The sequence below is a fragment of the Chelonia mydas genome, chromosome 1 (assembly GCF_015237465.2).
Source record: "Chelonia mydas isolate rCheMyd1 chromosome 1, rCheMyd1.pri.v2, whole genome shotgun sequence".
NCBI classification, from domain to species: domain Eukaryota; kingdom Metazoa; phylum Chordata; order Testudines; family Cheloniidae; genus Chelonia; species Chelonia mydas.
Window position 1 is genome coordinate 60,304,602 of NC_057849.1, and position 14,661 is coordinate 60,319,262.

The 14,661-nt window shown below is 38.5% G+C and overlaps 1 protein-coding gene across 17 annotated transcripts in view; it reads left to right on the top strand.

Moving 5' to 3' along the window:
• TSC22D1 (TSC22 domain family member 1) overlaps positions 1–14,661 on the top strand; it is a 135,830-nt gene that overhangs the window by 35,327 nt on the left and 85,842 nt on the right. For 3 of the 17 annotated variants that reach the window (XR_006286765.1, XR_005224622.2, XR_006286767.1), the window contains exons 4-7: positions 1,206–1,298; positions 1,477–1,585; positions 8,626–8,845; positions 9,930–12,258. The exons of 5 other annotated variants lie outside the window; for them this stretch is intronic. Coding sequence is in view for 3 of the 12 variants with exons in the window: in XM_043533099.1 (XP_043389034.1) it covers positions 1,477–1,576 (100 nt within the window). In the remaining 9 variants the exon portion in view is untranslated. Of the gene's footprint in view, positions 1–1,205; positions 1,299–1,476; positions 1,586–8,625; positions 8,846–9,929; positions 12,259–14,661 lie in introns of those variants that run through there. 9 more of the 17 variants (XR_005224625.2, XR_006286760.1, XR_006286762.1 and 6 more) reach the window with 9 other exon arrangements.

Below are 14,661 nucleotides of genomic sequence, written 5' to 3' on the forward strand. Positions count from 1 at the left end.
CGTCTAGCAAAAAAGTAGTGACAGACTATATAGTTTAATTGGCTAAATGCTTAAGGGATATCCTCTGTTTTATTATCCTTAAGAATTATTAAAAACTTTATCTGGGCAAACAGCTTGTTAGAGTAGCTCAAGTTAAAAAATTAGAATAATTCTAAATTAAATCTTACACCATGTAAAACATAGTTTAACTTTACAGCATCAAAACATAACCTTGGGCATGTGCTGGTGATTGGTTTTGCTTCATTAAGTATCTGCAATGCAATTTCCCATAAGTTAGCTGACTAGCTTGAGCCTGAGTTGTCACATGTATTTTCCCCCCCGCCCTTTTTTTTGTTTTGTTTTGATAGCACTTTCATGCCCTAAGCCTATATTGTGGGGTTTTTTTGTTTTGTTTTTATTTGTTTGGAAGGGAAAATTCAACATACATTCACTGATTAAAATAGTCTACCTACAGAAATGGGACAGAGGGGAACAGCTCAAATATCCTAGGCTGAGATTTTTATGCTGCTTTCTGCACTTTGTTCTAGTTTCTTTCACTTTATTTAGTGGTAGGTAGGAAGCTATTACTGTTAAAATTATGAGGAGAAAATAAAGTAGATTTATAATTTACATGTAACACTTAAGATTTGGAAATTCCTAATTTAGGTATATTTTCTAGAGTTTGTCTCAAAACATTTAATTTTAATGCAGAGCTCTCTATCACAGTGCAGGTTGTAATTTAATTTTAAAATTTTACCCTAAAAGAAAAACACGGAGTCAAAGTCTAATCTAGTCTTAATAGCCTTTAAATGTCTCTCTGAATAATAGCCCTTCATACCTGATGAGGGGAGCTGGGGTTACTTTCAGAGTCTTCAGGTAGAAGATTTTCATTAAATTAATGTAAATGCATATTTTGAGGCAATATCAGCCTATAACTTCATTATATTCTTAAGGAAAAATAATTGAAATCAAATAGGTCAGGAGATTAATATGAAGCTCCAAAGAAAGTATTTGGCAAACATAGTTGTCAAGAATTCAGTTCAAAAGAATCTGTGCATGCAGTAATCGTGCAGAAAAATGTTCAATAATTAAATAACATAGTGTTTGTGATCAAAAGGACTAGTAGTCTGTTGCATGTTTGGTTGGGTGCTAGAGGGAAGCATTGTTTTATCAAGAGGGAAGTTCTTTTTATCTGCCCTAGATTGTGTTCATTTTTGTCAATCAAGGCTTGACTCAAATGAAGGAGAGGGTCCTGTGAGACACATAAAACCATCTGAAATATGGTTAATCAGACTTTGAAACCCACATCATTAAGAGGGGTAAGTTTGGTTTTTGGTGCAAATGTTATTTTTTCTATATTTTATAGTTCTACTAAAGTAATGAGCCTAAGGTAGAAATAAAACTGTATGTGTGTGTTTGTATCTGTTTTGTTTGATTTTATATGGCTTAACTTTGTTCTTTGTAAGTGACCTAAAACAAGTGCTAATATTTCAACAGATACAGAATGACTGAGTCTAACATTGCACACTGGTATGTCTGTGAAGAGGCATTACCAAAGTTAATTATGTCTAGTGCAAATGCTGGGAGGTCTGACTGAGCAAAGCAGGTAGGTGAAAGATGCTTGCATGGAGAAGAGATGGAGGGGAAGTGAGTGTAAGAAGCAGTTTTATTTAAAAGAAACAGAAAACTCTGCCTGAATTGAGTTAGTGAGAATTTCCTTACAAGGAAAGACTCAAACAAGAGGAACTCAACATATTTTGTTTGTCTTGTTTTAAGTCATATTTGGGGGGAAATTATATATGGATATTAATTTCTAATACTAAAAATTAAAATATGGGTAAATTTTGGGATTTAGTCCAGTAAGGAAATTTAGTTAAATCAAAAAACATTCTGAAAATGTTAAATGGCTAAATTATTGCAGAACTACTTCAAGAATATTCAGTACAACTGAATATAACTTTGACTAAGCTCTGTGGGAAGATCATCAGCTTTACTTTATATACTGTTAATAACTTACATGTGTAATAAGATTGGTGAAATCAACAACTTTTGAAGTGTGACTCTACTCTGAAAAATGACTAAAAATTGAACCTTCTTACCAGATCTTGGGCCCTGATCCTGCAGTACATAGTGCATGGGCACACTGGTCACGTGCAAGGTCAGGGCTTTAAATTGTTCCCCATATGTATTCAATCATATCTGCACACATTAGACTAAAATAAGCTTTTATCACTTTGTACTCCTGTTAGCAGAACCAACACAACTATGAGAACATCAAGGATCTGCTTGTGCCTCAGCAATAAGATTAAGTTCCAGTTAGTAAACTGGTATAACTGAGGGCCCAAATCAGCCTCATCCTTTATTGCTGGTAAAGACAAGAAAAGAATCCAGCTTGAGTCTCATATTCCAGGCTGAGATTGCGAGGCTGATAGGAAACAATCTTTTCCCCTGAAAGTTGAGAACATATGACATGAAACACAATAAACATGGAACCTTACAATGCCATCGTTGAGTCCCTTTTCAAAATAGGGTAGCACTTACATTTTTGAATGAATGCTACAAAAAGTAGTCTATTTAGGATTCTTTCTTTTCCGTGCACAATGAGTAATTCTCCACTAGTATTAATGGCAGTGATCTATATTTATTGAGAGTAGAATGGTTACATGTAAGGGATGCAAACTTTCTTCACTTTTTGCTATATTTGAGTTCTCCAGAAATCACAAACATCAGAGGAGAGTCATGGAGAAGAGCAGGCGTAAATACCAAAGGAGAATAGACTAGCAAAATGTCATCTTCAGAATTCAGTTTCAAAAATGCAGGTAGCCTTATTGGAGTGGTTACCCTTCACACTGCTCATCTGTAGAACAAAAACTTGGAACTTGACCCAAACAGAAAACTGGTTGAAAGACTAGAGAAGTTTAGGAGAAATGTGAGGATTCAGAGTATTGAGTGGAAAATCAGCAAGATGGAAAATCAAAAGGTATAGAAAAAAAATACATAAGCTAATTGCAGGTATAACTGAATCAAGTAAACCGAGCACTGAATTCTGAGAAGTAAAATGAAAGCCGCTATTAATAAAGAAATTGCAAGTTTTGCACAATAATTTTAGTATGTTAAGGATATATGTGTATACCAATATGTTGGTAAACTTGGTTTTGTTTTTCTTCCCAAAATTAGATCCTTCAAAAAAAACAAAAAAACAAAAACCGCTATCTTTGTTTCAAAAACAGTTATTTCTTTTACCAATTCTAATACTTTTTTCAGAACAACTTGAGGCTTTACAATTTCCTGATAATTGAAAGAGGGCTTTTTTTTTTTTTTTTCCAGTGGACTTATGTTAGTGCCAATGAGATCTGACTATTAAAGTCTGGTTTAAAATGCTTTATTAACTAGTCTGCTGAAGTTCGCTGTCGGCTACACTTGGCATACAAACTTTGAAAGGAAGGAAAAAATAAAAGAAACAATAATAAAAAAAAGCCAACCTTGATAGCCCCTTCTACTAAGGATTTTAAAATATGCTACCTGTAACTTAAAATGACTTTTAAAAGTGGGGTTTTCGGACCACTATATCAATGACTTGGTATTTTTTTTAAAAGCCAAAATTATAAGGTTTATCAAATGACTACATTTATGCATAATAATTCTTTCATTAATGATTTGTTATAATCAATAATCATGATTCAGCCTCATTACTCCCATGCATTTACCGCTCCTATGCGTGTTCTCTTGACTCTAAAATAGGCAAGAGAAATACACTTCAGATTTGTGCAAATGTGACACAAAAGTTGATTGGTATGATGGAAACTCTGTGAAACTCTCTAAATTAGAGATGGTCATCCAAGGATTGAAAACTGCACTGCCCCAGGATGTGCTATATTCAGCGCTAATTTAATAAAATAAATATATTCTAATCTGATATGGTCCACATCATTGGTAGCAGAGCTCCCAAACTGGTGACACAAATGCCCTGCTAGAGCAAAATGGTTAGAAACCAAAGCTTTATACAAACTGGAAAGTTGCAATTCTGAGCATTCTGATGGTATATGGCATTGTTTCTTTTCATGGTAGGCTGTGTGATATTTGACCTTAAAATCAACTATTCAGATTATCATTTTGCTTCTTTTTTCTTCCACTGTAATGACTGTTGTTTCAAGACTTATTGATGCTAGAAACCAATGTTTTATGCCATCAAAAGCTCTTAACACCAGGACACTTACACTGCTGATAGTCCAGTGATCAGAAAGGGGGAAAAAAAAAATTTCTTGTCTCATCTAGTCTGTCCTGTTGTCAATGTGTGCTTGTTCCCACAGTACATTTCTAGTACTTCATTCAATGTAATTTTAAATGTCTAAAGAAAATGGGCCATTCACTTCTTCATGTGGACGACTGTTCCATAGTCTACAAGATTTTCTTGTCAGGACATTTTCCTCAATAGGCTAAATTTCATTCTGTTGCTCCTAGTTATATCCTCTTACATCACCTTAAATTCTTCTCCTTTCTTGATATTTACACCCTTCAGATGTTATCATGTTCCTTTTAGTTGCTGCTTAGCTAAGGTGCACTTATTTAGTTTTTTTTCCCGTTATGTCCGTTATTCCAGCGTAGATAAGCCCTTAGCTTGTACATTTTCTGATTTTTTGAATCTAATTTTATTTCCTGCTCATATTTTCTACCTCTCTAGATCTTTATCCTTTTTCTTTTCTCCTGGTATTTGCAATACCTCCCCATTTAATCTCTCTGTTTCATTCACATTTGGTTTACCTTAACTCCGAGATCATTACGGAAGATGTAAAATTAAGATAACCTTACTGATTCTTGTGACCATCCCTAGGGAGAGTCAGGATCACATGTTGTTTTTGTAGATGTCTCAAATAATTAAACCTAGTTTGCTTTTAAAAGAAACTAAAATTGCTTCTGAGACATTTTATGCCAAGTTTCAGCCTTAAGCATGTTTTATTCAGCTGCGTTATAAAACCCCTCAAAGTAGGTTTCTAAAGGGAAATGCTAACAGACCCTTAAAATGTAGCTGCTGTATTGTTCAAAAGCCATTTTTCCACTTTTTTAAAAATTCAATTTTTCCATAATTAGTGTCAATAGCTAACAGAACTCAGTGCTAAGCAATCATTCTGACATGTCCATTGTTGATATTTTAACAATTCATGTATGTTTCGTATTGGTGCCAAAAAGACATTATTTTGCCAGGATTTACTCTGTTGGTATTATATTGTGTACATGGTTTTCAAAACAGCTTTTTTTAGCATAGGCAGATCAACAAATCCTGTAGTGGATTTTCAGCCTACTTGCAGTCCTGGAAGTAGAACCAGATCTGTCAATAACTGGAAGCAGGATAAAAATCACTTCTCCTATAGAACCTGCCCTTTTACTTCTGCATCTGTAGCTGCAGATAGGTGTCTCATATTTCACTGCTGCAGATGATCAGTTACATTTTTAAACAAAGCAAAAGAATTCAGTGGATCTAGAGGGTTAAAATACATCTGGTTTAGCAGCTGGGTATCTGGAATTAGACTTTTGATTCTGCATTCCTTTGAGGTACTGCAGCAGTGTGTACTCTGACGAATGCTGCTCTCATCATGGCAAACAAATAGACGAAGAAAGGAAAAGGGAAGCTTTTCTGCTTATGCTCTTCTCTATTTACCAAATGCGTCTCTGGGATTGTTGTCTGTTTTCCAGACAAGGCTTCCATAGTGGTCATACACAGACTTGTGTAGGCCTACTTCGTGAGGTTCTGAGCAGAGCCATGAAAGATACAGAAAAACAGTTGCCACTTTTTCCCTAACCCCAAGAATTACTGAGTGGCAGTCAACCCTATCCTATTAGAGGCAATAGATGAGGCCAGCTCAGACAAGACATCATAGGGAGCTGCTGCACTCCCAGAGTCCCCGTCAACAATAAAAGTAGTTCATCATGTGGAGCAACAGCATTGCCTTTTGCCTCTCCACAAAAGGCTGTGAAAGGAAGCCGACCAGCACGTGGTACAGCCGGTGGACCAGACAGAAGGCAGAAAAGGGTACCTTAGACCATCAGTCCACTTTCTAAATCTATCTGTCGTGCCCATCTACCAGAGTCTGAGTCAGCCTGTGTTTCCCTGGTGGTGGTGTAACCAGGATGCTCTTTCTCCACCAGCGAGGAAGAACCCAACACAGCCGTCCACGTCAAAGGAATCGGCAAATTCTTTTCCCAGTAAATATATGGGACCTACCCTGCTCCCCCAAGCACAGTTCAGCATCTTGAGTCTCTTCCAATGGTCCTCATGAAAATAACCCAAATAGGCTTCCCTGGATAAGCAAATACCTCAAAGGTAGAAGGAACCATGTTTGTGACACATCTAAGAGGAATTCAGGTGCATCAGACCTAGATCTTTTCCCTCTGTCCCTCCAAATCTGAAAAAGAAGAAGCAGGAAAAAGGAAAGGCTAAGTAAAATACACCATCCCACAAGCTTCCAAAAAGATGCAGAAGAATCTAGCTGTCCCCCTCCCAGAGACATACATCTATGTAGCAGCATCCAACTAATGTGACCGCAGGAGTTCAAAAGTCCCATCAGAGTATATGGTAGCCAGAACATACAAACCAGGGCCCATCTTCCTATTCCTGAGTCCTCAAGGTAAACCTGTGCAAACTTAGGAACTCCCTTGGAAAGGATAAAAAGCACATATGTGCATTGAAAGGCTAGCCACTCCTTTCCGAGAGACTCCAGGGATCCGAAGGTAGATTCCTGCCTGAGAGAAAACTACAAGGGGATGAGCCAGGCCATCGCATGCGTCTCCTTGCTTTACTTAGCAAATTCTTGGATGGGTGGATTGATTTAATGTTTGGGTGCACTACTGCTTAGCACCAGGAGAGAATTTAGGCTGGGTTCAATACTGTGGAAGTTTTGTTTGTGTTTGGATGCCTCTTTGGACTCCCAATACCTGTCAGCCAGCACCAGGGCCTGCAGTGCGATACTCAGACATTACATGTCACTACAGTTCTGGAAGGTGGACGTGCAAGCAACATCTTCTAGCAACATAACTCTTTTAGGAGCAAAGTAGTGGCAGTCATCAGATACGACCAGTGAGACTTTTATTCGCCGTGTAATACATGAATTATTTTTATCCTTGCTGAGTATTCAGCTATCAAAATACATAGCATCAGAAGCTCTGTCCCAAAGAGCACTGCATATACTGCCATTTTTCTTCTCTCCTTTTTCCACTCCTATCCAGAATGATGTAGACTGTTAGGGAGAGCAAAGATGATGATATTGGCTAAGAAAACCCTGTTGCCTGGACCTGATCAGTATCTTGCTAGGTCAGCTACTTTTCCTCCAAAGCAGGACAGACCTTTTTCTCTACAAGGGCTTGTCATGCATAAAGGGCCAAGCAGGCTTGACTAGGCTGCATGTGGCTCTTGAGAGGCAAACCATAATTAAAAAGAGATGATGCTCAGCCACATTCATGTCCACCATTTTAATGTCTGGAAAGAAGTGAATCAACATGATGGTGGTAAAATTCAAATATTCAGGCAGAGATCATGAAATTCAGCTAAAACAGTGCATCCTCAACTGTCTACAAGATCTTGCTATTGGGGAAAAGCTCCCATGTTAAACACAGTCTTCATCGTATTCAGTGTCTGAAGGTGAACTGATGAAAGAGGTGGGATCTTTCTTCATCATCTACAAGTAAAACAACTTCTTTAGAGCCACCTTACTCATTCATTTACTTCAGGTACTTGTTTACCTCAGTGAACAAAAGCAGACTAAAGTAAAAAAGCATATATTTGCAGCCACTTCAGCTGCCATGCCTCATCACTCCCGCGACGCAGTGCTGGTAAAATCTTAAAGATCTATGGAACTTCCTGTGCTAAAGAAAAGGAAGATTAATTACCTGACCACTTGCTTTCTTCAGGTAGTAAAGCATCACAGATCCAGCTCCTCAGGGAAGAAAAATTGGTCTAGGAATGCAAAACAGTAACACAGGGATTGCAGAGGTTCTTGTGTTCTACAGTAGGCATTATGTGTAGTTACAAGTATACAGTACCATATTAGCTGTTGAAGTTTCCCATCTGGTGGGCTTTAAGGAGGGGAAGTGAGTTTTACCTTGCTGCCAGTGATTGACGGGTCTGGTTCTGCAAGTAGAGAGGAAGACCTTCCTATTGGAGCTGTGGACTAGTACTGCTAAGAAAAGGAGGGACAATTTAAAGGAAACTTCCAGGTAAGTACAAACACCTTTTCATCTTGCAGCTTCTTTCTGCTTAATCTTGTGGGGAGCTGTTCATTGTGTTGCAATAGTAGATACTCTGATTATAATTAGAGCTTGTCAGAAAATGGAAGGAAGAGGAAGAATTGTGGAAGTTGAGTTTTTCTACAAAATTTGGACAAGTTCAAAATTTTCTGACCAGCTCTACTTGTAACAACATGGAAAAAAACCTTTCTGGACAAAAACCTCTTGTGCTTGGTCTTAGCCTATTGGCAATTTTTAAAAAATTGAAAGATTTTAGCCATTTTTTGACAAATCAGAGCATTGAAAAACCTGTAAAGAAGCTGTTATTCAGAAGGTATCAAATACGCTTCTCCTTCACCGTCAGTCTTACCTCTTTGTCCTGGAATTATGGAGTCATGCCTTTAGCCTTCTGCTTCATTCTTTTTCCAGCTGACCCCCAAAGCAAAGGGAAGAAACCAACAAGAAAGCTGATTGAAGAAAGGAAGAAGACAGAATCCAAGAAATATCAGTGAGTCAGTTTCAGGCAGAAGCTCCCAAGTTGCAGAGTCAAAATGAGATTTCCTTTGGGGAAGGATCAGCTTCCAGGATTTGCTCCTCCCTTATTCCCTGGATAGACACTGAATTCTTGAACCCTCCATCAGTGTTGCAGGTAGGTAGAGCCCACTTGGGGATAGCCGCTTGTATTGCCGCCATCTCAAGTGTGGAGGACTGACTTGGCTAGTCCTTTGCCCTTTCTTCTTTGTTGCTCACCTTTCTAGACTGAGAGGGGTAGAGCTTTTGGCTCAACAGATTTTTGTGAGAAATAGGGAAGGCATTTCTCTCCCCACCCACTTCGCTGTAGTTTGGAAAGCTTCCTGTTGATGAGGGGTTTGTATGTGCACCTCATGGTCTCCAGCCCCAACTGACAGTACTGCTTTGTGCTGTAGGCTCTCCTACTGCTCTTCCTCTCCCCTCTCTGCACAAAGGAGCTGAGATACTATGACTGTGGAAACCATGTAGGCAGACCCAGATACTTTTTTTCTCTCAGCCAGGAAAATCTGATTTACTAGTTTTTGCATTGCTGGATTTGGCAAGTCCCCTGATGCTTTGATTTGTCTGTGTGACTACAATGGAGCAGGGTGCAAGGGCAAGAACTCTCACTGGTCAAAGGGGATGCTGCTGACCCCTCCCTGCAGCTATGCCAATGGCCCAGAGAATGATTTTAGTGGGGAGATTTTTTGAGTAGGAGCTTAACTGTAAGCTCTCCTCACTTCACATGACATGCAGCAGCTCCCTCTCCCTCAGACTGCCTGCTGTCAACCTCCCCGTCTCCACCTGTGTCATAACTGAGGCAGACGGGCTGTTCTGGGTGTCCCCTGGTTGTAACCACAGAGATCAGCCTTGCATTGAGCAGTGGGATTCTAAGAGGGCTTTTGCAGCCTCAAAGGTCCAGGCCTCTTTTCCCCCCGTCCTTCTTTCATACCAAGACAATTCAGCTAGAATTATGTTGCACTCAGTACTACCCAGGTGGCTCCTGTGGCTCTTCTCTGCCTCCTCACTCCCCAAAAATTGCTGCATGAACTTTCAGCTCTTACAGTGCCATGAGCCCTCAGTGGAAAGACCTTGAGGAGGGCCTTCTAAGATTCCAGATAATGAAGCACTATTCTTGAATCTTGACCTTTCACAAGTAAGATTCCCTGACACAAATCGGGTTTTGGAAGAGGAGGGTTTTTTTGTTTTGTTTTGTTTTCCAGAACATGCAGGATCCTTAGATCCAGAATATTGGCTGTCTTCGGGGTGGAAGCCCAGACAGATTTCAGCTCCTAGGAAATAAATGTTCATTCAGGAGACATTCTGGTCTCCTGTAGTTCTTCACTGAAGTGTTATGCAGAATGTTTGTTTGATCTGGCCCCTCTTACCTTGCTGCCCCTTGGTTCAAGTAAATACACTGATAAAGCTTGCAAGTCTACGGTGAGCAGATCTTCAAATCTCAAATTAAGTGACGTTGGGCCTCCACATCCTCTGCATAGGAGACCTCAGAGGAATCTGAAACCTGCTTCTCTTGTGCTCCAGACACCGCTGCTCTTATAAGACCAACCCCCCTTCTTGCACTTCTGGTTCAATTTCTGTAACTATAAAGTATATCTGTAAAGAGAACTTATGAAAAATAATGGATTTATGTAATCAGTTTCTTCTTCCCTGGGTTTTTAGGAAAGAATTGAGCCCAAACTGTCAAAATACCAAGATGTACAGTATTACATGTTTGAAACTTCTACAAATTGAAGCAAATTGTTAACTTAAATTTAAGTGTTTTGGAGGGCTCAGGAGAGATGTGGAGATAGAATTCAGCGTGGCTTGTCACCCTTTTAAGGTTTTTTGGGGGAAAGCCTATTCTATACATCAGTATGTAGCAGTTCTTTATAAGATAACTTCTGTATCCAAATTCAGTTCAGTGTGGTGCGAGATCAGCTGAGAAATAAGTAATATGTCTGGCATTACTTGAAGCATATTACTGAATGTCATAGGCAAACTTTCCAGTTTAGGAAATGGGTGCTGAAGAACAAGGTTTATTTTTTGAGCTTCAGATTTCAAAAAACCCCCTTAAAATAGTTTTGGAAGTTCCTGTAAGAGATTAACATTAGTCTTTACCAATAGCGGAAGAGCATCCTGTTTTTTTTTCTCTGCGATCTACTTCTGGCAGTTGGAATAAACTGATCAGATGCTTGTGCCTCCTTCCACCTAGTTTCTTAAATCCGTTCACCATGAAATGTTTTTAACTAATGCCTAGATCTTTCATTAAATTAACCAGCATACCTAAATTGTCTAACAGTCTTAACACAGCCCCCAGGCTACAACTTCACGGCAGTTGTGATTTCTTATCATGTTGGAATACATTTCAGTTGAAGTATATTGTCTAAAACTAATTATTTAGATAGTGTTGCTTAAATACATACTTACGTAGTGAGCCATTCACATTGGATTTACTTAAATTAGGCCCTTTCAAATTAAAAAATCGTTCATGTGGCTTTTCCTTTGCCAAGAATAGCTATCAAACTGCTTATTGCTTACATCCTGATTTCTGCTGTAGTCATATAGTCTGTAAAATACACAATTTATAATTTTATGTTTTTTAGAAAATTGATAAAATGTTTGTTGGACTGCAGTAACTGATTTAAAATGAACTGATTTACACTGATTTCTTTAATCCACAAACACAATTGTGTGGTGATGCCATACAAAGTTCAGTGTGGTAAATCAAAAGTGAAGATGTATTTAACTTTTTAAAGAAAGCTGTCTGTCTTTGAAGTCAGTATCTCACTTATGCATATTGAATAATTTTCAGAGTAGCAGCCATGTTAGTCTGTATTCGCAAAAAGAAAAGGAGGACTTGTGGCACCTTAGAGACTAACAAATTTATCTGAGCTTAAGATTTCATGAGCTACAGCTCACTTCAATGGATGCAACATTTATTTTGACTTTTTTTTTTTGCCTGCAGAGACTTAAAATCCAATTGTAGAGCTTCAGGACTAAACATCTTTAAATCCAAGAAAAAAAAAGGCAAAATATGTGATCTTAAAACACTGCTGGTATAAGTGCTGTCCTGGATGAGGACCTAAGTATCTGACTAAGTCCCATTGATTTAAAGATAAGCACATGCTTAAGTACCCTTCCTGAATAGGCATCCTCCTCTGAATTGAGGTATTAAATAACTTTCTTTGGTGAAGGATAATCTAAATTACTCTGCACACCTTGTGAGAATTGTTTTAATGATAAAGTCTCTAAAGACATAATGTCAAGTTTTAAAAAATATTTTTAAGCTTTAAAAAAATTAGTTGACTTTGTTACAACTCCTTGGAAACTTAAAAGTGTCCATATCAAATTTATTTCCATTCATGAAAGTAAATGTTTTTGTTAACACTTTTAAAAATAGTTTTTTGTTGGTATTTTGATACTTCTGCTCTGCACCAGCATTGTGTAATGTAATCTTTGGTGCTCTGTGACCTGCAGCTTGACTGCTGGTGTTTTATAGAAAGGTGTCTTTTGATTATGTATTATCAAATATTAATAAAGGTATTAAAACAATCTGTTTCCTTATGTTTATATTATATTTCAGATTTCCACACATGTTCAGAGCAGGTGTTCACTCTGTCTATCCTGACTCCAAAATGCCAGGACTGTAACAAGAAATTCTATCCTATGATGCTAGTGTCTTATTGCCCAAGCCCTAGCAGAATGTCTTGGGACTTGACTACCTCTGTGTGCCTGATTTCTGGCTCAACTTCCTTAAGTCTTAGAACCATCTTATCCCAATTATTTCTCCTTTATGTGATCTCTACCTTCTTCATAGGTGCCTGCTTCTAGCAATTTGTGACCCTGACTTCTTTGGCCAGTTCAGACTTCCCTCTCTCAACCCATCAAGAATATCCTCACTGTTGGCACCTCCCCCCTTCCCACCCCCACCCCCCCCCGCGCAAGTCATAACCCTGTCCCTCAAGCTGTCCCAGTACACCATCAAGTCCTGATCTATTCCTCCATACCTTCTGTCCATCCTCTTCAGTCTGTTTTATCCTGACTCTGTGATACAATGTCTTGGGAGTGATGTGAAGTCTCTTTTTTCCAAAATCCGGCCGACATTGCTGCCCCAAATGTAGCTGATCCTCTTCATTGGCATTGAGAAACACATTATCAGTGCTTACTCCAGATGTCTTGAAAGGGTCTGTTGGAGATCTCTCCCTTCCTTACAATGTGTAAGGAAGAGAAGTAACTGCTTAGGGGGGAAAGCCCTTCTGGGGTTCCATGTTCGTTCTTATCACTTATGCCACCTCAGATTTGCTCAGTTTACAGTGAAATAGATTTTGCTTATTTGTCTTCCATACAAATTTACTCTGACTTCTGAAAGTCAAGTTGGGCTCTTTCCTTTTTGTGCTTTATCGCAAGTAATATGCTGAAGGCCAAATAATACCATCTATTACATCTCTGCAATTCTACTGACAACCAATGGGTTGCCCACATGTAACTGATAGAGGGCATAATTCTTAGGAAAGTAGGTTGGCACAGGTGGCACTCAGAGCATACTTTGGCCTGCAGAACTTTTATCACTGATGAGGTGTGAGAGAGAGCCCAGCCTGACTTTGAGCCCAGTGTGAAGTTGAAGGGCTGTCGTTTTGGAAAAATTGCATTTATTGTGAGCTGAGTAAATTTGGTATGGAATTGGTGATGCACACGAACGTGAAGCCACATAATGGCTTTTCGTGCAAATGGACTGTGAAGAACTGGGAGTGGTTGTGTGATCAACCACACTTTGAAGGGAAGCTGCACGAGTGTTCCCTTCAAAGGTGTGATATGTTTGCATATGTGGAATGGTTCTGAAATCTTTAGTTTTGGCTACCTAGGAGAATGGATTTTTTTAAAATAATTAACCAAAAAGAAAAGAACATTTTAAACTATGGCTTTTAAACTTTGGACTTGAAGGTAGAGGCAGTGACCCTTTAACTTTTCATGGTTATTTACCCCTCATTTTAGAATCTGGGGGAAAATATAGTTCTATGCTAAATTGTCTGTTTCATATTGTACTTTCCTTCTATTGCTCCCCTTCTTTCTATTGTAGTAGAAGCCAACATTGCTATCTCTTGTTTGTCTGTGCACCAAGCAAATGGATGTCAAGACCACGTGGACAGTTCTGGGAATAGTGTGAGTAAGGTGCTTGTTGCAAAGCAATAAGACAAGCTCTTATTATGGCATCTCAAAAATGATAGCTTTCTTGGGGGGGAGTTAATGGATATTTAGAATCCAGAGGACATGCCCCACCAGACTATACAAATGGTTAAGGTAGGTTACGTTTTAGTGTGAATTCCTTGTGTAACTTTAACTTTGTCAGCAACTGATCACTTTCCCTCCCAGCCCAGGGCAGGGAAGAAACCTCGTACCTATGTATGGAACTAATGTGAAGAATATTTGAACAACTGGAGTTAAAACATATGGTTAAACAGATGTGCTGCTGATCTGGTCATCTCTTATTTTAGAACCCAGAACATTATTTGAAAGGTTAAAAAAATGCAACTTGATGCACTTCAGACCACAAGGCAGTGTAGGTTTTAAATGAGAACACAATCTGTGTAGATCCTGAAATTCTAAACAAGATTACCATGTTCATTCAAAGTGATTATCAGCTAATAAAAAGTAGAATCCAGAGCATTCTTTCCAGAGACAGAGTTTAGGTAAATTATTCTTCTGTATTGTTGGAGTCGGGTATAAGAAAATGTAAGCGAATGTTCCTTGTTAACTGTGGTATCTGCTTTGGTCAGCTTTTGCATTTAACAGTTGAAAATTAGATATTTTGTCAAAATAAATGTTATGCAGTCATAGTTACCAAATTTAGATTTCGACTTAAATTTAATGTCTTCGATGAAACGTTATTTGAAGGGCTCTTCTGCTTACTGTGATTTTTTTAGTACCTTATCTTGATAAACTGAAATATATAATGTG